Consider the following 27,073-nt stretch of genomic DNA (forward strand, 5'->3'; position numbering starts at 1 on the left):
AAAAAGATCCACCAAATCTGGTTCTCTAAGTACGAATACTGCCATCCTGAAGTTAAATGTTTCTTGAACTTCCAGCAATCTGAGATTATTCCCTTTCTCTACTGAAACTGGAAATAATAACAAAGAGCAAGGCTTGTGGCTAGTGCAGCTGAAGTAGAAAAGCGTAGTTAGAACTAGCCTGCCCAAACCCCAAATGCAAGCACACTATAGTAGCAGAATGCCCATCATGCAAATACTTTGTAATACTAATTACTGCAGGCACAGCCCAACACTACGTACAAGCACGTCATCTAGTGAGCACAGCTGCACTTTGGAGGCATACAAATGACAGAAGTTACAAGATACAGATGAAAATAAGCACATGGGAAGGAAAACAGGCAGGGCATCCTGCCCAAGGCACAAGAAGCATGACTGGCAAAAGCTAAACAAGCTAGAAAGCAGCTGAATCCAGGGGAAGGAGGCCAAAAAGCAGGAAACACCAGCAATGAGAGGGAAGAAATTAAGAGAGACATTTCCTCTCTCTAAGAGCCCTCCAGCCTCATCACCTTCACCCAGAGACTGAGAGGACCTCGGCCACCAGTGCCAGCTGTACAGCAGCAGCTGCAAGTTACTGTGCAGTCACAGAGAATTTAGTGTTAGAAACTGAGAAGTGTTACAGATTAACAGTTGTATACATACAGCAATAATTATTGCTGTGCAGGACCTAACATTAGCACAAAGTGTGTTAAGGAATTAATTTAAAAGCTTTGTTTTCAAATTTGAAACCAGACACATTTATCAGTCTTTTGAGCACTTTCACTGCCAGAGTCCAATTCCCTGAGAAATACACGTGCATTCAAAAACATATATAAATATATACATATGTGTATCTAGGTATATGTAGATACAATCATATACACAGCTTATACATAAATTCAGCTGCAATAGTAGCAGTATTTTATTAGACCAAACAATATAAATAGGGTAAAAAAACATCATCAGGCTACATGGGAAACTGAAGCAGCAGATTTAAGAATGAATTGCAAGCAAATGCAGATTCCTGAGTTTAGTTAGATGCAGATCAACTAGGATGGGGATGGGTGGTTAGTCCATGCCTCTGGAGCAGTGCAGGAGCCAGGAAGGCAGTACAGAAACCACACAGTGGCTCCCAGAGTAATTTTTTTATCCTACCACCTCTGAAACAGCAAGGTTAGCCAGGAGAAAAGACATGGGGAAGGCAAAATAGGCCATGAAACTAATACATTAGCACCATGAATTTTTATATCCAATAAATTTTAGTTTCCAGACTTATCTGCTAAAGGTGTTAAATAAAACTCTCAAAGATCAGTGCGAACAGAAACACAGCAGTTGCTTGGAGATGCACTTTCCACACCTCCTTCTTATCAATATTCATGGCAGTAGTAAATTATTGAAGTGTAAAATCCTAATGTCTGTTATTAAAATAATTAGTGGAGAAAAACACTGAATACAAGCACCGTGATGCTTAAAGGACTTTGTGCTATGGCTGTGAGACTACAGCAAGTTCAAAGCCTCCTCTACCTTTCAGAACTAGATATTAATAATTGAGTCTTTTCTTAATGGTCTCATATGATGTCATTGCTATTGCACTTGGGAATTCCTCCCACCATTTCACAGAGCGGTTTTTAATCTCTTACCTGTAATAAAAGTCAAGCAGAAATTGATTCTGCAACAAATAAAGCTGTCTAACCATGTGCTATTTTCAGTAATTGGATGTAAAGTAACAGCTACATCAATAATGCTTGCAGAAAGTATTTTCTGCTGTGCACCTGAACTCCCTTCACAAGCTTCATTTCTTTCAGGCACAAAAGCTCAAGCTCCAACAAGATTATTTTGTTTAAAGTAAAATAAATATGTGCATGAAAGAAAAGGTGCCCTTTTCTTCAATTTGATTGGAAAGACTCTTCTCATTGGGGATGAAGACTTATCACTTTTCTTCCAACGTTTTTTACCAGAGTGATAACAATGGATGCACTGAACTTCTCATTATTTTAAGAGCAGAAATTGGGCTGAAAATTCCCTTTTTGGGATCCTGCTACACCTCTGAGAAAGAACTGGATTCTGGAGAAACAGCTGGCATAACGCTATTCATTAATGTGTATATTTGCACGTAATCATACTATTAGCAGTGTGGGAATGTGATCATTCCAATAAAAATATGTTCCAGGAGTTTATTACTATCATCAACTAGGTAACTCATTTTAATTACTCTGATTTCAAGTTCCAATTCTTAAATCTTTTGTCACTTTTTCACCAAATACTGATGAGGCTGTTGAAATGGTATCTTTTGTGTGACCTGACACAAATCCAAAAATTTCTGCATTTCCCCCCTTTTTATTAAACAAGACAAGACTTCCTTAAATCTCATAGTAATAGATCTTGACCTTATGAATCAAATAACTGGGGGAAGGGTTTTTTTCCTGAGTATCTCCTGATTTTCCAACATCCTTTTGAAATGATGATGCTAACAAATATGCTGCTGCTCACTGCTGGTCTCACTGAATGCATCTGGATTTAACACCATTTTCCAATCCATTATTAGTTTTACCTACACATCCAAATTCAGATTAGCTAGTTCCTAACAAAACAGTGTAGGACATATGTGGAGTTATAATCTACCTTGATGCCCTGGATCATTTTTAGGATCATACATTTCCAGCATAGTCTTTCCTCCTGTGTAACTTGAGTTACACTTGTAAGTGTAACTTGAATTCTTTCTTCACAAGATGTGGAGTTTAACCACAACATTTCTGGACATGACCTCCTTGCCAAACAATTCACATTAATCTCTCCTCTTCATTGTTTACTTCTTTTCTAACCACTGCTACTTTAGAGTATTTTTAAATTTTCTTCTAGGTTATTGAAGAAATTGTTAAACAGGAGTACAATCTTACTTGCTGCAGCTGTTCAGTCAGTGATAATGCCACAAAAAATGATACAGCAATAAATAGTTCATAACCCCTTAACATACAATCTGGAGATATTGCAAAATGTATTTAAAATCAGAATGCAATGAAATTAAAAACGCTTAAATATGCTGAAGAACAGCCATTGTTTCCTTAATCAGCTAAACATTTGCAATCTCCTCCTATATTCATTTGATATGACCTATTCTGTACTTTGTCATTAACAATTAATCTTCCATGCTTCTTATTTTCTTCTAGCTGCTTCCTTCAACAGTTTTTCTAATACATGATTCAGGAATGATCTCAAGCTGTCTAGACCATACACATTTGGACAGGACTTCCTCACATCTTTGACGCTTTTTACTTTTTCACACTTCAAAAACTGGCACTCTAGCATAATTTTAGTCTTTAAGAACTATTCTAAGGTTCATTAAAAATCAGCATCAGAAGTTGCCCAACTTGAGTTACTGGAGCTGCCTGTTTTAAGAGTATGTGCTTAATGTTCTGCTTTATTTTTAATAAATTCTCTCAAGTTTACATGAATAAAGAACAGGAATCTGCCTGAAGTCCGCAAGCTTGCTGTCTTTTTAACATGCTACAATGCAGATGCTCTGACCAGGTAGGGCTGATGAAAATGCACTATTTATAGCAATGGACCATGTGCACACAGCAACCTGATAAAAGGAAATCAAGATTTTCAGCCTAAGTTTGAATTTCAACATGTTGAAAACATCCAACAATTTAACCAAAGGTCATGGCAGAACAAAGAAAAGCACTTGTAATGGTATTACAGGGGTGACTTTCAATTAACACCAGCCTCTCCTCTTTATTTTCTTCCACATCAGAACATTCTTTACCACAGCTAAGCTGTGCGTCAATAATCATCACAATTTTCTCCAATTGTTGTTTCACAAAGTGCTGACATTCACTGAATGTGAGGACAGCAGGTCCCAACTGAGTGCGAGGCAGATGGTGCCAGGTGAGAACCATCACCACGCCAGACAGGAATTTCCAGTGTAACCAAATGCTTGAAGTCAAACACCCATGCATTGCTGCTTGCTGCCCTTCCTCATTCTGCTCTCAGCATCAATCTTAGAAGCTTCATCTTGAAGACAGTCTTCACTTCTACCTGCACATTTGACCACCTTTTCCATTAGTTTGGTACCTTTTGACAGCTTCTGAAGATGAGCTGAGCTTCCTGTCATTTTCTGACGAGTCTGGCAAGCCAGATGACCCACTTGCTAGTCTGTTCCAAACACTGACATTTTCTAACATGCATCTTCTTTTCTTTCCCTCTCTGTTATGGGATCCATAAGGTAATTCAAGCTGGAAGGCATCTCAGGTTGTCTCCTGTCCAATCTCTGCTCAAAGCATGCTCAGCCATGAGGTCAGACTCTACATTGCTTAGGGCTTCTCTCCTGCCTGGTCTTGAAAACCCTAAGGATTGAGTCAGCACAACCTCTCTGGGCAGCCTGTTCCACAGCTTGACCATCCCAAGTTGCTCCTCATATTCAGCTGGAAACTCTCCCATTTCTGCTCGTGTGTGTTGTCTGTCCATCCTGTCCTCACACACCCCTGCGCACCGGCTCCAGCTTTGCAAAAACTTTCCTCCAGCACTGCAAGGCTGCCATTAGGTCTCCCAAGGCTGCCTCTTCTCCAGGCTGAACAAGCTGCTCTCCTCCCCTCAGTCTCTCCTCATACAACAGCTGCCCCAGCCCACTGAACATTTTAGTAACCCACCAGAATCCATGGAAACTCAAGGAAAAACCAAAGGTCAGGAAAAACCCTGGAATAACCTTAAATCCTAAATTTAGAAAATAACTACAGGAAAAGGCTGCTCTCAATGTGCTGGCTCATCTTTGCTTTTCCTGGTAAATGGATGACAATTAAGGCTTCAACAATAAAGTGTGTGTGATAGTAGACTCATGTTTCTGGAAGTAGACAGGGCTGAGAAGTGGTGACAAGTTGTTAACTCAATGTAGTTGTAAAGACAAATGGCCAACACACTTCTCACAAGCAGACGAGAGAAAGAAAATCCCTACAGTAAACAATTACCTGTCTGGGAAAAACTGAGTATACTGTCCTTTGTACTGGTGATCATTCCAGTAGTGTTACGCCATGTTGGTTGGTTTTGGTTTTTCAGGTTTTTAACTTTTGCCCTTTCTATATTAAAGCAGCATCCAATTTTCAGATTTCTCATTCATATGAAGATTTTACAACCTATGTATTCACTGATTAAGGAATGAGGAGATTTGTGACAGTACATCCTTTCATTAAATATTCATCCTTTAATTCAAATAAATAAATGGGCATCTGTCTACCCCATCTGCTACATTTATGTTTTTCCCTGCAACAGTTGCCACCTTTCATTGAAGGAAGGTTCAAGTGAAAAACCAAAACCCATCAAGTTTCTGAAGCCGTAACTGCTTCTCTTTGGTTAAGACAAATTCTTATGGGAAAAGCAAAGCAGATTATTTGTGAAACAGTTAAAAAAATCCTTAACTTGTTACACATACCAAAATAGACAGTCTTTCACAGCTCAGGAACACTTCAGAAAGTGCAAAAGATACACACAGCTCCCAGGACTTAACTGCAGGACCATTTCAGAGGCATAAATACACACTTTGCAACTCTTCTTCTTTTTCTCTTCTTCACATCACAAGAAAGTGCTGGCTAAGTAAAGGAATTAAAAGTACCTTCCTTTCCTGCCATATTTTATCCCAAACAGAACCCTTATAACAATTCTCATTCCCTTTACCATCATTTAATCTTTCTTAAACTGAATTTCAGTTTTTATCTCCTTATAGTGTTTTCTCCCACAGATTTCCTCAACAATTTCCTGTCACAATTTCCTGTTATGTTCTGTTCCTGCTCTTAATCTTCATTTTCCATCTGTACATGTGCAAGCCCTTTTTTCAGAGATTAGAGCCATACAGTTTAAAGTTATCTTCCACTTTCCAGTTCTTTTCATGCTACACCTGACATTATTAAACACTTATACTCTCTACCTTTCTTTTTCTGAAATAAGTTTCTACTACTACTCTTTTTTGTAGTCTTTGACTAGTCTTCTCTTGTTTTCTCATTCTTTCCAGCTTACACCTTTTTCTCTTACTATGTTCCTCTGCAATGACCCTGCTACAATCTGTTCTTTCTTTACTGCTTCCCTCCACCTACTTCTTTACATTTCCTTTCCTCATCTCATCCTGGCCCCTCACCACTGGTCTCTTTTGTCTTTCTTTTTTTCTCCTCTTTCACCTGAACACTGTAACCAAGTGACTGCTAGAAATCAAGCAGCTATATAAAGAGTTTATAGACGTTCTCTCATTATTGATTACTGCCTTTACTAGAAAGCTCTCCCAAAACAAAGGTTATACAGAATCACAGAATTGTTTAGAAGAAAATATTTAAGATCATCGAGTTCAAACAGAAATATAATAAAAAAATATTTCCCCAAAAGCACTCCAATGTTTTAACTATCAAATTTAATTTCAGATTCATCACACAGCAAAAGAAAGAAAAAAAGTGACATCTTAAAAATGTATGTTTTGTCACATTTTCACTCCCACCGTGACCTTTTCTTATCTGAGGACTATTCCACCAATAAGAACCAAAAGAAAAGTGTCAGATTCTTTTCCTAACATCCCTCTACTCACTCTTTGCAGGTAAATCTTGGATCATACACTAGAGAATGCCAGGGAAAAGTGGAATAATCGAAGTTCCTCTGCAAACTGAATGGTCATTCAACATCAAAGACAATTTGAATCAACTGTGTCACTCACAAAAAGAACTTTGTGTTTAGCATTAGCACTGCAGAGAATGGCCTCTTCACTAAGAAGCAAAACTTCAATTAGCCTCCTCTCCTCCAGATTTTTCCCCAGTCCCACAAAGTAATTTGCTTGGTTCACTCATGTTACAAAGTCTGATACCATTTGAAATCCTCCAGTGTATATCAGCTGTTCTATGTTAATAACACATATCCCCACACAGATCTGTCTATGCATAATCCCTTCAAGAAAAAAACCAATGTAACACACTTCACATTTACCCCAGGCTCCCAGTGCATCCAGGAGCCCCTACCACAGTGAGCACAGTTATTAATACTTTGCAGGGACTCCTTGGACTTTGTGGAAGTATCAAATCCTGACTGTGAGAGTAGCCTACAGTGACTGAGCCAGCTCAGCACGCTCTTGCAGGTGAGAGCAGAGGATGTGATCTGACAAAATGGTTTAAAAAGGAAGTATATGAAAAGCAGATTAAAACCTTTTTTGAGGACATAGGACTAGATGACAAAGTTAGGACTGAGGAATATGGGATGAGAAGTTAGGACATTAGGCATGGGATTTTAGACAGAAGCTAGATGGGAGTACTAAGATGGACCTGTCATGCTGAGGAGCAACATGGATGAAACAAGGAGGTGTGAAAGAAGAGAATATACCGGGTAAGTTATTGCCTTTTGCACCGTAAGTCATCAAGAGCTCTAAGGGCAAAGTACTAAATCAAAGCAAAAACTCTGGGCCCTCTGTAGCACAGATGCAGCATCCCAAGACAGCTAATTCTAGGTCTTGTGGCGAGAAGTGGAATGTTCTAAAATAATCCTAGAATTAGAAAAACCACAGAGCTTGTTAAAAATGCCCATGCGCGTTTTATTAATAAAAACTAACAGTGCCAAGGTTAAACAAGTCAAACAATTATAGTCTCTTTATATTTCATAAAATATTACAGAAAAGTTTATTTGTGTTTCAATAAAAAGACTACTGTCTTAGAATAGGCAGCTGACAGTATTTGTGCAGTTAATTGTTTGTGAATAAATTTAAAAAGACTACCACCTGCCCTGAAATTCCTTTTATAAAAATGAACTATTAAAAATGATTGACAAATTTTGAGTTAAAAAACTTAAAACATTCTCTATATTTAATTTCAACTTTATAATAGATTACAGGAAGATGCTTATGAAACAAATACAAACATTTGTTTCAGTACATGTCTTTATATGATAGACTTATAAGTATGTAAACAACTATATAATAAAAAGTTTCCAAAGACTGCCTGTAAGAAATCAGGCAAATTTTACCATAAGCAATAAATCATTCCAAACCTTCAAGACATTTTATATAGCTGCACCAACTGGCAGTAAACATTTGCCAAAAACTTTTTAATTCGTATGTCCCAACATACAGTGAAAAGTATATAAACTTGATGGAATCATAATGTTAGATATAATTTAAGGGAAAATAAGTTCACAACAACATTCCTGGAATTTAACATGTAAAAAAGTAGGACGTATCTTTCTTGTTTGGTTCTTTGGACACTGCATGATTAACAAAAAACACTACTACATTAGCTCACTATCCCTCAAAAAGTGGCATAATCAAAATACACTCCAAATAAATTGCCATTCAGTGTATTCATTTTCCACAGAAGGATAGTATTTTATTTCTCAATGATGTGTCTACATTTTCTTTAGCAAACTTTGAAAGAACATTTGGGGCAAAATTCTTTTTCCTTCAAGTAAAAAAGAAATCCCAAACAAAAAACAACCAACAAACCAAAAACCCCTAAAACAAGAGTAAATAAAGGCTCTGCATTAACACACTGGTATCAAAAACACACATCCACACCACATTTAAAAATATCCTACATAAAACAATCCTTGTTTGCTTATCAGAGGTGCAATTTCTAAACTCAGAACTGCTTACCAATATTCTCCTTGGGGGATGGGGCAAAGTAATTTGAGACACTTCTCCCTAGAACAATTTATTCCTGAAGCCTGCTGAATTTTAACAAAAAAATAGTCTACAAGCAAAGGGCATCAGTCGTCATCATCATTTTCATTAAAATCATCGTCATCATCATCGTCATCCCCAACATAAGAAACCGGTGTTTCAACTCTGGAGCCACTATACTGAGATCCATTGGAACTTGTAGCCAACATCCCATCTCCACCATTGGAAAAGTCACTGCAAAAAAAAAAAAAAAAAAAAAAAAAAGCCAGTTGGCATTGCTTCATGATTTCTCCCATACCTAGTCCATTCCTTTAATGAATCTGCCACAGCCACTTTATAAACTGTCTTTAGTGTATGTCCAAAAAGAAGTGCTGTCTCCAAAAAGATGAAACAGTCTCAAGTAATTTTGAAGTGGTTCTTATTAGGTTTCTTCCTTTAGTTTTTAATATAAAGATTAAACTTTCTCACAGGCACTTTATAAATATGTTTTTCAAGTTTCTTCTAAAGTACATTTAGTGTTAAGGCTACAAAGCTAAGCTCTTTAGTATTTTTGTGCAGCACTGAACACTTCCAAGTGAATCATATCTTTCAGAGTCACTAATCTTGATTCAAAGACCTGGAAAACTGAGGAATTAATAGCTTTTCCTTAACTCCTTGACACTACATAGCAAACTGTCATCTACTGTATTTTTAATTTGAAACTTCTTCTTCTCACTGTGCACTATTTTGTTTTAACAGAGCCAGAAAATTCCTGCCTCCATTATTAATTGCTACTTTGCCAATCTATTTAATTTTTGACTTTCTAAATAGTTTAGTAAACTATTAGCCACAAATTCATGATGAAATGTTTTTTTTTAAATTCACAATAATATCTCCCTTGAAAGACATGCATCATTAAAAAACTGCTTTCAAAAATATGTTTGCTAGTAATTTTTAAGATGCTGATCCAGCTAATGCACACACACAATCATGTGTGCTTGTTGCTGTATGGAGCCAATTCAATGGTCTATTATCACACAGAATCAAACTGCCAGGGTACACCCTATAAGCTCACAGGAAAAACATATCCAGTGAGACACTTTCAAGTATTTCTGCTGCTCTGCAAACTTATTCAGCAGCAAGACACTAAGATATCTGTCTAGCTGTAGTCAGATGACCTACAACAGGTCTGCCATAATTATCTGCAAAGGCAGTTTCAAAAGCAAAGAAAACAAAACAAAACAGAGATTATTCTTCTGCTTTTGTAAACTTTGAAAGTACAAACCCAAAATCTGTTCCCCTCTCTTTTTGATAAAAACAACTGGATTTCATAACCCAAGTATCCTAGCAAGTAAGGCAAAGAAACTGGAATGAAGGTATTGGTAGCAGCACCTTCAGACTTCTTCAAACTTTCTTTAGCAACCTTGTTAAATAAATGTACAGCCTTCATTTGCCTTGGCAGCACAACTTGTATTGCCATGAATGTTCGTTGCTATTGTCATGAATATTCATATATCCTATAATTAAATATAAGTTGTCGCAGTCTTTTTCCAAACTCCTAAGAAATGGTAATGGTTGAAGTTCTTGTACTCTCACCGAGATAATGAACCCCAGTCAGCCTCTGGTTCTCTACTGGCCTCTGGCTAACAGTGGCCTATTCAAATTTCAGTCTTAAAAACACATGGTGGCTTTTTTCACTACCCCATGCTCATTACCACAGAAGGAAACTTATTGAAAACAGAGATTTTAGGTACTGTTCAGCACCTCTAAAGATATTTTGGCAGAATTCTCACTCAAGCTTCAGCTCCCTTCCACAAAACATGCAGAACTTAATTCAAGCATTTGTTACGAATGTCAAGCATTTCAATGATCATAGAATCAATTAGGTTAGAAAAGACCTCAGAGATCACAGAATCCAACTGCTGAACATTTTACAACCTTGTGGAGCTCATAGAAGGTCATATTTTTGATTAATACAGTAATAAGAAAGTAGCGAGTAACAGAGTTGAATACTAGTTACAGTTTATCATGCTACCAGCTTCTGTGATTGCTGTTTAAAACCCAAAGATCAAAATCTTTTTTTAAGTTAGACACTAATGAACAAGGAGTAATCTTTCCAATACTCTACCATTAAAGAAGTATCTGTTTTCTTGTCACAAACTCTAAACTAGAAAAAAACCCCAAACAAACAACACATTCAAGAATAACATCACTCTAACACCTTTCCACTATACAGGAAAGGATTTCCTTAATGACACCGCCAAGAACCACCATAGAAGTGATGTCTGAGAATAAACTTAAAACACATATCCATAGCACATTTAATCAAAACAGAATTTGTTTCATGAAGCATTTAATATCCAAATTTCTTTGATGAACACAGATTTTAAAAACTAACTGAAAATTTCATCTCACCTGGCTGAAAACCTTGTGCCGTTTGACGCAGAACCCGATGAAGATGTGACATATACACTGCTGATTGATCCCTGAGCCATTTCTGCAAAGCAAACAACATGCTTTTCAGGAATCCCTCCAAACACACCCATCTAATTCAGTGGAAATGCTTAATCCTTTAAAGTCCAGAAAAGGAGTCTTGCAGCCCAAACAACAAAACACATTTATGTACTATATCCAAAACAGCATAATTTAAAAAAAGGTTAGTGCAAGCAACAATAACATTTCAAAATACATTTTAAAAACCCATTTGTTTTGAAGTGAGCAAGACAGATGACTTCAGTATTTATCATATGGTTGCACTTACTACCTTCTGCCCTTGCAAGTGAATCAAGCATTAAATACTGTTCTCTTAAAAGAATTACACACTGCAAAGATCTACTTGTGTGGCTTGATGCAAAATTTTTTGCAGAGCAACACTCCACTCTTTATGAATCACTATGTTATTTGCTCCCTAAGACACACTAAAAAGCACACAAATTTGAGAACTTGACAGAAATCTTTACCATAAACCAGTGGAAATCAACTATTTAAGATATTTTCATGTTTTTTCTTAGAGTCCTATATTAAGGAGGAAAAAAAATCAACTCTTTTTGGAGTAACTAACCTGTCACATATGGTTCCAGAGCTTTAGGAACCAAACTCCTTGCAATTTTTAGGTCCTCTGCTGAACAGCTTCCAGATTCTAGCCCACAAGCCATTCCCATTCGTTTTAGTACTTCTATATCATCATGAATTTCAAAAGTATTGTCAAAATTAAATAGATATTCAAACCTGGAGAGGAAAAAAATGTCTCAATTAACTTTAGTAACTTTAACTACCTTTCAATTTTCAGGAATTTGCAGCATTTCAAAAGCTTTACACACAGTGTTAAGTGTGCTATTGACACATCACATTAAGCAATCGAATTTTTCAAGATTTATATATTTGCTCATGACTGCTTACATTCAGTTTTTATTTAGCTGATGAAAAATACAGCTTTTTGAACCAAAAGTGGAGAACAGCAGTCCTGAAAGCAAAATTCATTTTCAGTTCCGCTGGCTGCATTTCATGGTGTTAAAGACAAAGGAAAACACTGCTTGGTTAAGTATGACATAGAATGTCAAGAGAGATGCCTAGTGTCTCTACATAGCAAGTCTTAAATAAGTTATGAAATGTGAATCAACTAGTCTATTTATTAAAAGAGTATATAAAACAGCTGTCTGAAATGCATGTTCTCAATTTACAAAAGGCACAAGTAAATTAAGTTTGTATTTAAAAAAAAAATCTACATGACCATTTATATGAACTCAAAGCTCTGCCAAAGGCCAAATGTAAAACTTTGTTAGCTTACTTGTCATTTGAGATACTGCAGTCTATCACTGTCTTTTTGCTGGTGTTCACAATGATAAAAGGCAAATGGATGACAGAATTGGAAGGGGGAGGTCGGTTTGCCTGCTGTTCTGCGTGACGGTTTCGCTGGACGAGGTTCTTAAAGGCAATTTGCTAGAAAAAGCAACAGCAATATCAAAGCATGAATGAAGCTCTTAGAATCACGTTAACAAAATTCCTAAGGATTCCAGCAATGGTTGCAACAAGTAAATGCAGAAAAGGACAGAGTGTTTACCATATTCCTGCATGTTAAGATGCAAGAAGAGTCACCAATCTCCAGTATTAAAAAAGGCAATGCAGTAAAACTTTACTGAGAAAAACAAAAAAGAACATTCCACTAACTACACCAGCACAGCTCCTTGGACAGATCCCTGGCAGAATGGAACAATGACTGGAAAAATTAATTTTCTCATAGCATCCTATCTCCTCTCCATTTCTTCTTCCCTACTAGCTGCTGCACTCCAAAAAAATGTTAATACTGAAATTAATTATATGCAAAAAAAGTTAATGTTTGGGATTTGAATATCTGGTATTAGGTTTCTGAATTACTCATTTAAGATTAGTGACTTTAACATCTTACCAAAATTGCTTTTTACAATGGAAAGTTCCTATTTTAAAAACTAGCAATTTGAATAATTAAAACCATAGAAACTCAGGTTATAAATCATACAGTAAGCTACTGAACAAAGCTACTGAAAAATATTTTTCTGGTCACAAAATCAAATTAAATAAACAAGAATGAAGACCAAAACCCAAAGCAAACACAGAGACTGATAGAAATCAGGCAGCTGTCCCACAGCTGTCTGTACTTTCATTCTGCATCCCTGAAATTCTCATTTCTACTGTGTAGGCAACACAGCTACCCAGGAATACATTTCTTGGACCAGCAGCACAGTGACTTGGGAAATAAGACTTGCTTCCCCAAGTGTAGTAAGGGAAATCTGGGAAGGAGTTCAGCCACTGTTTTACAGTGGTCCAGCCACTTACACACCAGTGGCAGAGAGTCTCCAGGGAAGCACAATGCAGAGCATTACGACAGACAACTTTTACAGTCACATAATTTTATCTATGGATGCTAACAGAGAAGAAAATTCTAGATACCTGTATCTAGTTCAGTTCCTGAACTGAACTGGAAAATTCAAAGGGTATGGTATGAAATACTTCTCCTATCAACATAAACCCTGTTTAAACATACTTGGAACTCCAAATAAATTCATCATAACTGATGGAAAGTTGATGGCATCCCCAATAGAAATGGCAAACAGCATGGTCCCAGCTAAACTACAGTGTTAAATAAAGCTGCATACACCTTCTCCTGAAATTCACCTCTAGTCTTCCTAGAAGTCCCCATCCCTCAGACTGGGATAAAACAAGAAGAATACAGATATAAGTTACCTTGCCCTATAGACAAGAGTACCTTGACTGTACCTGTAGAATGAGTTCTTGTAGCTGAGACTGTTTTTGCTTTATTCTTTCAATTCTTCTCTGTTTCTCCACCTTAAGACAGACAAAAAGGACTGGTCAGTTTGTTGGTTTTAAGCAGCATTTTATGCCAATGTTTTCTCCCTTTAAAATCATTTCAATAGCAGAGAACTGGAGGTAGGAAATATAGCAATCAATCATTAAGATTCTACATATAATTTAGAGACTTAACATTTTCTCCCTTTAAAATCATTCCAATAACAGAGAACTGGAGGTAGGGAAATACAGCAATCAATCATTAAGATTCTACATATAATTTAGAGACTTAACTATCAAGACACATCAGTACTACCTATGGAAACTAACAAAAAGCAGAATTAGAACCCTGGGGAATAAAATACAACAACCTGTGAAGAAAATAAAAACATCTTTGCAAACAGAAGTTATGCCTTAAAGGGTTACTGGAATTCTCTCAAAGAGGCAAAGATAGACAAGAATAATCTATTTGACATAGGGTTTATTGATATTGGAGGTATTGGAGAAGATCCATCAAAGATAGTTAAAGACATGAAGTGCTATGGAGCCCAAGGTTAAGACCTCACAGTATTTAATATGCACTAAATAATAACAAAATAGGCAAGAGACAAAAAGGTAGGAAATGCACAGCTTTCCTAGTGGAAGAAGCTCCCCAGCAGATTCCCACGGGGATTAAACTGAGAGACTGCTACTCTAACAGCAGACAATCTGATTGGTGACAAGGTGACAGAATCTGCTGGCAATGCTGGGTTACCTTGCGTAGTAAAAGGAGAGTTTATCATAAAGCAAACTCACAAGTGTCTTACAGCATTTTGTGATTACATCACCTAAATTATTTCTGGTAAATATAGTGCGGTATGTGTGAGAAACAATCTAATCCATGCATACTTTAGAAATAAAATGACATTCAGTAGAGATCTAAAATTGCAGTATCTGCAAAATCCATCAGCTCACTATACTGTGACAGCCAAAAATCCAAATTATTAGGCACGAAACAGAGTACCAAACAGGAATTATCACTACATTACTCTAAGAAGCAGAATGTTTACATCTTGTATTCTGTAGGTCTGATGGTTCTATTTCAAGACAAGCATACAGAAGAGCAATCAGGATCATCAGTGATACAGAATAGACTTTACACAAGAGAATAATGAATAAATTAGAACTGTACTGAAAGGAGAAGGAAATAATGGGAGAGAACATCAGAGATCCCTATACAACAATGAACAGGATGGAGAAAGTGAATAAGGAATGACTAGGTCATCATCACTCCCAATTAAAAAAAATATTCAGCAGGTATCAACATATCAAGACGTTCAAAACCAAACAAAAGGTATTTCATAAGAAGCTTCTCATGCACCTGAAACTCACTGCCACAAAATTAATTTAAAAAAATAAATGAAAAATCAATTATCAGTATCAAACAAAAATTAGATTTGTAGATAAGGCTCCCTAACACTTTTGCTCCACTTTCCCCCTAACTTGGGAACCCTCTCACTGATTTTTTTTTGTCCTGCTGAAGGAATTTACACTTATTAAGAATAAATACAACATCTCATTCCATCCAGATGAAGTGAAATTACTTCAGTAAACCTCAGTAACTTTATCATTCTTCAAATCTCAGGACAGTAAAAAAATCCTGTCAGAACTTACGGATCTCTTTCAGTATAAAGCATTTCACTTCCTCCCCGTGACATGCAATAAGAAAGTCTGACATACTCACTTAAGAGAATTGTCACAAAAAGATAAGATCTGCAGCAATGGAGATGCCTATATGAACTGACCTACATGCAACATCTATCATCACAGATCTACTGTCTGTTTGTGGAGGAAACAAATCTTCCCAACTCCTGAGTACCACGACTGCAATGTTGGAAATACACATAAATTTTTTACTACCTTCCACTCAGAACCACTTCACATGTACTTTTAAAAGCTGTATTTTTGACATAAAAGAATTATACAAAGACACATTTGAACAATCTGGAAGTTGAAGAGTGTGTGTTCAGTACACAAAAGTAAAATAAAGACGCAAAGAGGATCATACTGTTCTCTGTTGGTATCTCAGAAGATTATAGGCACATACTGTATCAGAACATACTAAAGCTGTAAACATTTGCTCAAACACAAAGCCATTGTGAAGTTGCAAATGCATATACCTCCAAATTCTGACATTCCTGAGCCGAGTTAGTAGGTAGACCAATCCATTTGATTTCCTTTTTCTCCTTAGAGATAATATTCATGGCCATAAGGACATTTAAGGCATCATAGACACGTCGTCTAATATTCTTCTGGTCATAAGCCTGCTGTAGACATAGTGCATTAATCAAAAATATACCTGTGTCAAAAATATTTGAAAATAAACATATTACAGCAAATGGGTAAACTCAGTTAATATCTGAACTGTTTCATTTAGCAGTAGGAAAACCAGAAAAATCTCAAGAGAAATTTCTCTTCCCCCATTCAGTTCACATGTAATTCACTCCCCATATACTTACTGATTCATTTGGTGAAATGTGATTATCAGTGGTAGTGAATTCTGCAACCAACTCGTCTGCCACCTCATTGTATGAGGTGGTTCCTTTTCTTTGTACCTTCTCACAAACCTTCATAGAGAAATGACGTAAACCCTTGCCATTCTTCTCGCCTTTTTTGTTCCGCTTCCTAAATATATGTACAATATATATTTTAAGAAGATTTAAACTTTGGAATATTTGATGTCTTTTTTTCAAATACAGGCACACTGCTGTCAAAAACCCAAGCCTTCCCTTTTCTTCTGCTTCTTATCCCTTACCAACCTTCTCTCTTACATTTTACAATATTTATAAACAATTCTAGTATCTTGATGCTGAAACACAATATAAATTTATTCTTTGGCCAACTTTTCTAGCTTCAGTAGAATCACAAAATCATAGAATAGTTTGGGTTGGAAGCAATCTTTAAGTGTCTTCCAGTCCAACCCCCCTGCACTGAGCCAGGGTATCTTCAACTCAGCGAGGTTGCCGGAAGCTCTATCCAACCTGGCCTGAAATTTTTCTAGTAGCAGACAAAAAAATTAACAATAGGGATATTACTTGAAGAAGTCAATAAAGAAAACCTTAAAAACTTCAAGACAAGAAGAGATAAGGGCATAAATACTAAAACATGAAACTGAGTCAGAGGAGAGAACTTTTTTGTCCTTTTTTACAATTTTTATTTTTAAGTAGCACATAGATTGAGCATTTTCTATGCAACGTGATACTGATACTGACTGAACAGACAAAGTCTGGTATTGGTTGAACTCACTGAACATTACACTATTACTATATCACAGATTTGAAGTTATACAGTATATGAAATTGCTATTAGAACTTCAAAGTTACAAGATACAAGCAGTATAACAAAGTTTTCTGCTTTGCAAAGTTTTAATATATAAATTTCCTTGTAACTAGAGGAAAAATACAAGTATCAAAAAAACTAGTTTCATCAAGGGGAAGTCTCAATTCTTACATCTCATTTCACTGTATAATTCCAAAGTAGAAATCTATTTATAAGTAACAGGCCACCGAAAATAAATTTAGTCTTAAAGCAACTACATTTAACAAAATGCCCTTAAAAACAAGCTTGCATGAAAAAAACACACCAAAAGAATGCATTACTTGTATTTAATACTTTTTCTCAAAAAGGACTACATTCTTATTTCAAAGGACACTCTGGGATACCCTTGTTCAATCAGAAATACACCGTATTTTTCTGAAAATACACCAGCATAAGAGAAATCATAGAATCAAGTCAGACAAATTCCTGTGTCCTTTTAGGACCTAAATTCTCTAATTATTAGTAATGTCAGAACATCTACCAGAGCTTACAGAAAATATTCTGCATTCTTTTACAAGAAATGAAGAGGTACTCATGGTGTGACTACTCCCTGTTTTAGTACAACAAACTTCAGTGGTGAAGTGCTCTTCATGAAAAGGAAAATACTTTGGCACACTGCTAGTCTGAAGAGTACATACACTATCACAACACTTAAAACAGAAGTCCCAACACTTTATTAAACCTTTCTAGCTTTCGTTTTGCTCACCCAGCAGACCAAGGTGAAGAATCTCCAGTCTGGTTCTGTGATGCAAAATGTGTGTTAGGCGTATGCGGACTTCCTACCAGGATGGTATTTTGCGCTGAAGGTCTCTGAGGTGTACCGATAACCTACAGTGAAGATAAAATCATTTGGAAAATGGTAAGAATTCCGAAACATTTGTAAGTGACACCACTGAAATGATGCATTATCCAAACACAAGTATTTTACATACTTCTCTTAGATGCGTCTAATTGATACACACTTGCTTAAAAACTTCTGACTACAGTTAATATAGATAGAGCACACCCTAAGATACCAGCATTTATATTTTAACCTCCTTAAATCAGGTTTTCATGCTTGCTGGATTTCTTAATACTGCTCAACACTTAGACAATATCAAAACACACACACACAGTCTCTCCAAGGAAAATGGTGGGGAAAAAGGAGGGAAAAAACCCCCCTACCCTACCAAATTATGTATAAGGAGGCTGCAGTAATTACAGTTAAAATACAAATGTAAGAAAATCTGAAAATCAGTAAAACCACAGAGAAAATGCAGAGCTTTTGCAAGAACCCTCTCTCCTGGTGTCAGCATCTAGCACTAGAGTCAAAACTACTGTGTTAGAGGTGAAAAAGAATAAGGGTGAACTTTCCTCATCACTGCAGTGAGTGACATCAAATCAGGCAAATCCATTCCCTTGCAAACATGTTAGGAGCACACACTTGGCTAAGCACAATCTTCCAACCTCCATGTGAACTGTCCAGAAGATGTGGTAATTTGACCATAAATAATAAGACATACATTAGCACATAGAACCGTGCCCTCTGAAACTAGCTAAACATAAAATACCCACTTTTGCAGGTGAAGTTTTTTATTTCTGAAATGTTTAAAATGTAACTGTCTAGAAAATATGGATTATGGGGAAAAAATTAAACCATATAGATTACTCTTCTGTAGAAAGATATGCCTACTTTTTTGGGGTATATTTACCTCCGAGTGGAAACAGCTGGTTGTATCCCTGACATCAGGTAAATGAAAAAAAAACTCAAACAAACCTGAACCCATCACCATCCACAAGCTTGACATATATTCCTGCAGCTACATTCTGTCTGAACAGCAAAACTTAATTTTTCTTCCTCAGGCCAGCTTCAACAGTTTAGTCTCAACAAGAGTAAAAACAAAAACTGAAAATGAAACGTTTCATGCGTGAAAGTTACATAGATGGTGCCAAAGGTAGTCTAGTGACTGTAGGATGTCCATGATTTCAGCTGTCTGGAAAGACAAACAGCTCTATTTTTTCCCAAATATTCTCTTTAAATTATGCCATCTCTCTGACCAGTTAACATATAAATTTGTTATATCACGGAATCACAAGTTTGGAAGAGAGACCTTCAAGATCATCAAATCCAACCCATGCCCTAAACATCTTAACTAAACCAGGGCACCAAGTGCCATATCCAGTCTTTTTCTTAACACATCCAGGGATGGTGACTCCACCACCTCCCCAGGCAGGCCATTCCAACATTTTATCACTCTTCCTGTAAAAAACTTCTTCCTTATATCCAACCTAGATTTCCCGTGACACAGCTTGAGACTGTGTCCCATATCCACTTCTGACAGCTAGAATATCTTTAGTACTCCCTTCCAGGAGCATTGTGCCACATTGAAATGTTTCTCTCTTATGAAAAGCCGAATAATCTGCTCTAGTGCTTTTCATAAACAAAACTTACGATTGTAGGAAATGGCATGAGGGTGGGAAATGCTGGCACAGGACATGTGAACCTGCTCACTTTATCCCCACGAAAAAAAAATATTATCAGTTCTGATACCAACTGGTCTGCTCACCAAATGTCTCCAAAGAGAGTGAAAACCACCCGCGTGCTATTCAAGTAAACAGATTATATGGAGAACTGAAGAAAACTGCAAGCTGGTTTCTATTCCCTAGGATGAAGAAGACTTCAAGAGATGATTTAACACCTTGCTTGCAGAGAGTCCTGCTCTCTAATGCCCTGCTTTACATTTACAATTCCACAAGCAGCCCCACCACTGTACCTCTAGAATTTTTATCACTCTCCAAGATGTAAGCCAAACAAGAACAGGGGCAGGGGGTGAGGAGGAGAGGAATTACAGCTGGAAAAAAAAAAACTGGCAGCAGCAAACCCTGAACCACTACTGCACTCAGTCCTGAAATACTCAACTCTACACAGGAAGAAATGAAGTGTGCACAAATTCACAGGTTTATTTCTAGAGGGGGACAGAGAAGTCTGACTAACATCTACTCTACATTCAAAATCTACTCTACTGCTTTCATACAAAGAAGAACATCAAATATAAATAATAAATAAGACACTAGTTCAGATGTCTACATGTTACAGTTGCTTTCCAGAAGATTGAGACCAAACCTACTCAGATCACTGAATTCTAATTATGATTAGTGAAAGAATTACTATAATCTATGTATTACCCAATGCATTGTAAGATTCCTTAGAACATCTAATTTCATATATCTCATACAAAGCTCAAAATAAGTATTTCAGCAAATGAATATTTCAATTAAGTACTAAAATATAGTTATGCTTTCAATTTTATTCCACTTAGCTCAAATCTCTGTAAAAATGTTTTTATGGACTTAAATTTACATTTCCCTATGCCAGATTTCAGAGCAGAATCTGAAAGACACACTGATTTTAAATGGCAAGACTAACAAAATATAAAGCCACCTGAACAGTAAGGTAACTTCATGTTGATTTGAGCGTCACCTTTGAACTTCTTTACACAATACGTTTTGTTTTTTTTTTGTAACCTAAGTCTATTAAAATTAGAAACAAACTTAGATTATCTGCCCATGACAAGTGATACAGACTGCCAGGCTATGTCGGATATGCTGTATGTGTAAACAATAGGACAAGCAATAAAAACAAATAAATAACCAAACAAACAAAATACACAAACAAAAATCCCAAAACAAACAAAAAAACCCCAACAACCCAAAAAAACCCCACATCCCACAAACAAAGAAACCAACAAAAAAACCCCACAGTCTCCTTACCACTTGTTGTGCAATGTTGACGTTAGACTGTCCAAATGTTTTTGGCAGGAGCTGTTTTCCAATTGTATTTACTGTGGAAGGATGAACAGCCAATAGAGAAACAACCCCTAAAACAAATACAAGTAGAGAGCTTCAGGTCAGCACATTGTATTATTTTAGCAAATAGTCTCATCTGTACTACCAATGCATATTAATGGAAACTGGCCCTGACACACATAATATAAAGTGTCTCACTATAAATGTAGCATTTACACATTTGAAGAATAAAAATAAATTAAAATTCACAGTATGTGCTCTCAAACTTTCTTCTACGAATCCTTACAGGTCACTGTTTTAATATGTTTTAATTCCTTGTACTCCAATTTTTTTTCTTAAAGCAGAGTAATACAGGCAACCAGCATTTAACAAAAAGCATAATCCTCTCTCTTCTTCTACCCTTACACTTTATGGCTATTGAAATAATTTTCAGTACCACCTGACAAACATGCCCAATGGCACAGCACATGGCATAGCCTCCTGAGACATGCTGGCCTACAGGAGATAAAATTTGGCTGGAACAGGCCTTTGCAAGAGAATATTCCCAACTTCCCTCTAAGTGTCCCCTCCATTTGAAGGCAGGGAATTAAAGAACAAGCAACCCCAAGAATCCATTATTTCAGAAAAATACATGCAACTCAGCAGATTGACCCTGGAGGAAAGGTTCTCTCTCTTCCTGTTCATAACCTATACACAATCAGCACTGGTAGGTAAAGCAAGTCTTAAGCCTTGTAAAAGATAAATGAACTACAAAAACAACAACGCAGGTATCTGCTAGCAGTTTCATGTTCCACTATATAGTTTAGAGGAAAGAATCACAAACTCACCTATTTAAAACAAACAAAAAACTCCCCAACCAACAACAAAACAGAGCAAAGAAAAAAAGAAGCAACAAAGAGTGACAACAGTAAGAAAATTATGAACAAACCAGTCTTAAAATACTGGAGACTGTTTTTTGCCAAATCAATTGTCAAGTGGTTGTCAGGTTTAGCAGTTGTTTCTCTGAGATAAATTTTAAAGAGGCCAATGGGGTCAGAAGGAGTTGGTACACCTCTCATTCCTCTCTTCTTCCCATTGTCCAATACAGAAGCAATAAATAAGCATTTTTACAAGGGTCTTATCAGGAGGGCTGTGACTGGTCCTTGATGCCTATCATCCCTCTATACATTCAGGATGTCTACAGTAAATGTGAGGACAAATCAAATCTTCTTTAAGCCCTTGCTTTCCAGAAGGCTTACATTTCCCAGCTGCTATTACTACACCATGCCAAAATGATAGCTTCACATAAGAATTTACTCTCAGAGATCAATCTATTCCCAAACAGGATGCAGCAGCATGTCCTTCTTCCATTACTAACCAGCTTTCCAGAGCTCTTTCAGCAAGTCAGCAGCTACCCAGTTTGTAAAGTAAGTCTGTTATATCTTCCTGTCCCTCCAAGTACACTCATCGCTATCATGACCGGAATTGTGTTTGTTCTTCCTCTCTGTGGAATACAATAAATCAATATGAACTACCCTGGCTACTAGTGCTTGTGTAGCTTCTCCTCAGCTTCCTGAAGTTTTTTTTTTTAAACTTCTCCTCACTGCTTTAAAAAATTCAGTGCAATCTGAAGACTGTATTTCCAGTATAAAAGAGGAGTTGTAACTGCTTTCCAAGGTTAAGACACCATCTATTTGATCATCTTCTCAGAATCACTGAATATTTTGAGTTGGAAGGGATTCACAAGTATCATCAATTCCAACTCTTGAGAGAATAGCCTATACAGGAATCCAACTCCCAACCATGGCATTATGAGCACCATGCTGTAACCAACCCCCCCTTACCTCTGATCTCATAGTTGCCCATGCTTTCTAGTTCCCCTGTCCTTTCTTTTGCAGATGACAGGCATCCATACAGTATTCATGACTAAAGAATGCATTATGTTATTTATAGCTCGTTTACTATTTTATTCCCTGTTCCTTTCCAAGTAATTCTCAAAATTCCCCACCAAACACTGATACCACATTTTCATTAACACGACGACTTCAAGACCTTTCTTCAGTGCTAACAGTTCACTTTGGATACTCATGGTACCAAGTTCAGTTTTCACCAATTATTAACCCATGGGAGGACCATCCCATTCTATCACACCTTAGCTTAACAGGCTGATTAAGGACCTTGATAATCAATTTTTTAAATTATTTTTAAGAAATCCAAGGACATTGCTCTGATTAGATAATCCTTATCCACATGGTTGTTGACTCTTTCAAAGCATGACTTTGACAAGAAGTAACTGCAGACCCTGCCTTTTTGCCTCCCTCTAGAAAAGCCCTGTTGAAGGCCACTATCACATCTATCCACACATGCATTTCTTCTCTGTTACCTGCTCAACCGGGCTGCCACAGAAGTCTGACTTACTCATCTGCCATTATTGGAGCCCTTCACAAATCAGTGCAGGCCATGCTGCTCTCTTTCCTTTTGGTACTATATAAATTATACACATACTGAGTTACAAGGACAGAAGTACCACTGCTAGCTCCTTTCAGAATTCAGAGGTAGACAGTTTTGTACAATGAGTGCTACCCGTTCACATTGAGTTTTTTCCTACGACAACTTCCAAATATTACTTCAGTAGGACAACTTCATAAAGAACAATACTCCCGTAAGACCCTCTAATCTTCAGATTCACTCAAGAGACTTAATTATTCTGATATGTTTAAAAAGAAGAAATTCTTTATGCTATCACATTAATTAAAAAAATTTACTCAATCAACAAAGACAAAAATGTGCCAATATAAGTCGACACAAGAGCAGAGGTCGGGTCAGTGGTTAGGAAGCAGATGCTCCCCGAGGTGCTCTCCCATGCTAACAAAGACTTAAACACATCCTGGGCTGCATTTGGAAGCATACAAGAACAAGCGATTATTCCTTTTCTTTCAGCACTCTTACACTGTCCCTGGATGACTCTGTTCCGTTTCGGGGGCCAAGGTGCAAACGAGGCAGTAGCAAACAGGAGAGAGCAGCAGGAAGACACCAGTGTGCCTCGGGTACTGGAGTACATCCTGCACAAGGAGAAGCTCAAGGAGAGGCAGTAGCAAACAGGAGAGAGAGCAGCAGGAAGACACCAGCGTGCCTCGGGTACTGGAGTACATCCTGCACAAGGAGAAGCTCAAGGAGCTTGGGGCATTCAGCCTCTGGAAGAGGATAAAGTGGAGCAAGGGGTGTTATATGCAGAAATCACTGCCTTCAACTATTAAAGGGAAGTACAGAGATGACAGAGGACACAACAAAAGGAAAAGAGGGAATAGTCACAAGTTGTTGCGTGGCAAATTCCAGCCAGGGAAATTGCTAAAGGTAGTTTACAGCAACAGGCTGAGTAGGAGATTCCTTGGTGATGGACAGCAAAATTCAAGAACTGAAGGCTCTGTGCACCAAAGCTGATCCTGCTTTGAAGGTAAGGTTTATTAGATAGCCTCCAGCCTCCTGCTATTAATAATTTTATTTTCTGAAAAGAAATCGCTATCTTGTAACTAAAACATCCATAGTGTGAAAGAATGAGCACACACACTGTTTCTTTAAATTTTTTAATTACGCTAACATTTCCTGTAGTGCTGTGCCAGAGTTAACTCATGCAACTGAACCAACCTGGCTCTAAACAGAAACTACAAGGTTCATCTTTCTGTACAGCACAAACTGACTGACAAGGAAACAGAAATGTAAGTGAAAGAATACTAACGCAATCATCACCATTCAAAGCAAAGTCAAAGTCAACTTATCATGAGTATAACTGCTCAAGTATACAGAAAACTTTTAAGAGGATATTTTCAATGTCTCTGTCCAAGTGCATTCTATTTTCTCATTTGCCTCACATGCAAACATTTTACTCATATTCATCTGCATTTTTCAAAGGCTCATAACATGTGGGAGGTTTTTGTTTGTTAAATACAAGCAGAAGTAATTTTATCAACTTTGATTTGCAAGTGACTGACAGCTCAGTTTCTCAAACAAATCTTACGACTAATTTCTTAATTACTGTTAGTCAGCAATCACTGCAATCCCAACAATCCTGTATTTTGTAGACAATGTACAGTGTACATAACAGCATGTAAAAATTAAAACCACAAGTTTGCAAACAGTTGTACTGGCATCAACACTTCTTCCTTTTCAAAACAAATTATTAATACTGCTAGTAATGACACATCTTTTTTTCCCCCTTTAAGACTTTGAGAACCACAGGAAAATGCCATTTAGAGCAGAAAAAACAATGTATACAGAAGGATATAACTACTACTACTACTTACATTCACAGCGTCACAAATGTTTGGAAAACTACTTTTAGTAACTTATATGCAATCATTAAACCTAAAGGGAAGTAGAACTTCACCAGTATGATGTTCCAGCATACCTCCAAATACAAGATAACTATGCAGGTGGCATGAAGGAATAATGGCATAAAAAAATTGCAGATCAAAAGAAGCAGCACTGCAACAAAACCTGATTTATCTGTCTACAAACAAGTAAGTGCTCTCCTTGGTTACTGCTCAACTGGACCTTTGCTTGCATATAAAAACAAACTAGAGAGTTTTACCAAAAAGTAGTACCCTGCAGAATTTTGACAGCTTAAAAGACTGGTGATGCAGTTAATGAAGAACATTTAAGAAAACTGAAGATGACACAGAAAAAAGACAGTATCAAAGAAATGAGTGCCCTCTGCAGACAGCGAGGTGGATCTCCTGAAAAGCTGACTGCTCCAGTCCTGGAAACAATAGTGACTTTGAATTTGGTGTTCAGGATAGAGAGGATGGGCTGAAGTACTCCTTGCCTCAGGAGCAGAAATCTCATTCATTCTAGATACTCTACCATTTTCTGAAGTAATCTGCCTTTGTGTTTTCTTTACTTGAGAAGAAGAGAGCAGTCAACAGAAAAGCAATTTACTTCCCCTGTAATGCAGGCTCTAACAAACTAAGTTCTGTCATAAGACAGAGATGACAATTATATCCTGGGACCTGATTCCTCATATATCACTCCTGTGACATTGCAGTTGTTAACATCTCTGTCAGGAACATCATAGATATTTCATATTATTTTATTAGTTACTTATATGCTAATTTTCAGAAAACACAGAATTCTTTTTAAGGGTCTCTGTGTGACAACAGACAGATGATTGTCTCCAGCTGTGTGCCCAAGACAAGTAAAAGCACCCCTACTTACTGAACAAGCCACACCATCCTGTTACAACAACAAACATGCTTATACAGCAATTCAGAGCTTTTGTGCAGACATCCATGTCTCCCAGTGTATAGTACTCACTTACAACTCAGACTTTTATGTGATTCTTACCATCTTTATATATGACTAGTAATAGTTCAGCTATTACAAACCAGTTTTTCCAAGTCTGTGTTGAAATAAACTGGGGTCTACTTTTAGACTTCCCATAATTCCACTTCTACTTCCAGAAATAGTTTTATTTCCTTAGCTTGACTTTAGACAGTATTAATTGGAATTACCTCAGCTGCAGTAATACAGATTTTATAACCAATTTCAAGCATCTGTTTGTGGAAGCATAATTCATGGGGTTCTGAAATTAATCTCTTGTTCTATTCCAGAGGAACAATTCCAGTCACTGTTAAAAATCAAGGAGTACGAATTTTCAAGTAAAAGTAACAATAACATTACTCTGCAAGTTTCTTGTCATATAAATAAAAAGAACAAAACAATCTTATAGTTAGGCAGTGTTGAAATACAGTCTAAACACACCTTAAAATGTTACATGTTTGACGTTGATTTTTTCAAACCTGAAATGTAAGTATAATCAGCCTGTAAAATGTGAAACCTTTTTTTAAAGTGTAAACAGTGAAAGGAGCTAGAAACATTCCAATAATGCCACCTACTGGCAAAAGAGAAGACCCATCTTTTCTTTCTGAGTAACTTTTAAACTAAGAGCTTTAATTTCAATACAATATTAATACCACTGGTGACCTTTTCCCTCGCACTCATCTGAAGCAAGTAATTTCTTTCATCCAAATTTCCCCACAAGTGAGG

At 36.9% G+C, this 27,073-nt stretch overlaps 1 protein-coding gene across 7 annotated transcripts in view; it reads right to left on the reverse strand.

The window, feature by feature from the left end:
- Nucleotides 1-8,332: 8,332 nt before the first annotated feature.
- TFDP1 (transcription factor Dp-1) overlaps nucleotides 8,333-27,073 on the reverse strand; it is a 37,560-nt gene continuing 18,819 nt past the window's right edge. For 6 of the 7 annotated variants that reach the window (XM_041465740.1, XM_041465743.1, XM_041465738.1 and 3 more), the window contains exons 4-12: nucleotides 21,017-21,123; nucleotides 17,973-18,094; nucleotides 16,408-16,573; nucleotides 16,069-16,215; nucleotides 13,880-13,948; nucleotides 12,414-12,565; nucleotides 11,688-11,854; nucleotides 11,042-11,123; nucleotides 8,333-8,881 (exon numbers count right to left, since the gene is read on the reverse strand). In XM_041465740.1, coding sequence (XP_041321674.1) covers nucleotides 8,734-8,881; nucleotides 11,042-11,123; nucleotides 11,688-11,854; nucleotides 12,414-12,565; nucleotides 13,880-13,948; nucleotides 16,069-16,215; nucleotides 16,408-16,573; nucleotides 17,973-18,094; nucleotides 21,017-21,123 — 1,160 coding nt within the window. In that variant the 3' untranslated portion in view covers nucleotides 8,333-8,733. The remainder of the gene's footprint in view (nucleotides 8,882-11,041; nucleotides 11,124-11,687; nucleotides 11,855-12,413; nucleotides 12,566-13,879; nucleotides 13,949-16,068; nucleotides 16,216-16,407; nucleotides 16,574-17,972; nucleotides 18,095-21,016; nucleotides 21,124-27,073) is intronic. The other variant, XM_041465744.1, reaches the window with a different exon arrangement.

The sequence above is a fragment of the Pyrgilauda ruficollis genome, unplaced genomic scaffold (genome assembly GCF_017590135.1).
Source record: "Pyrgilauda ruficollis isolate IOZ18807 unplaced genomic scaffold, ASM1759013v1 scaffold190, whole genome shotgun sequence".
NCBI classification, from domain to species: domain Eukaryota; kingdom Metazoa; phylum Chordata; class Aves; order Passeriformes; family Passeridae; genus Pyrgilauda; species Pyrgilauda ruficollis.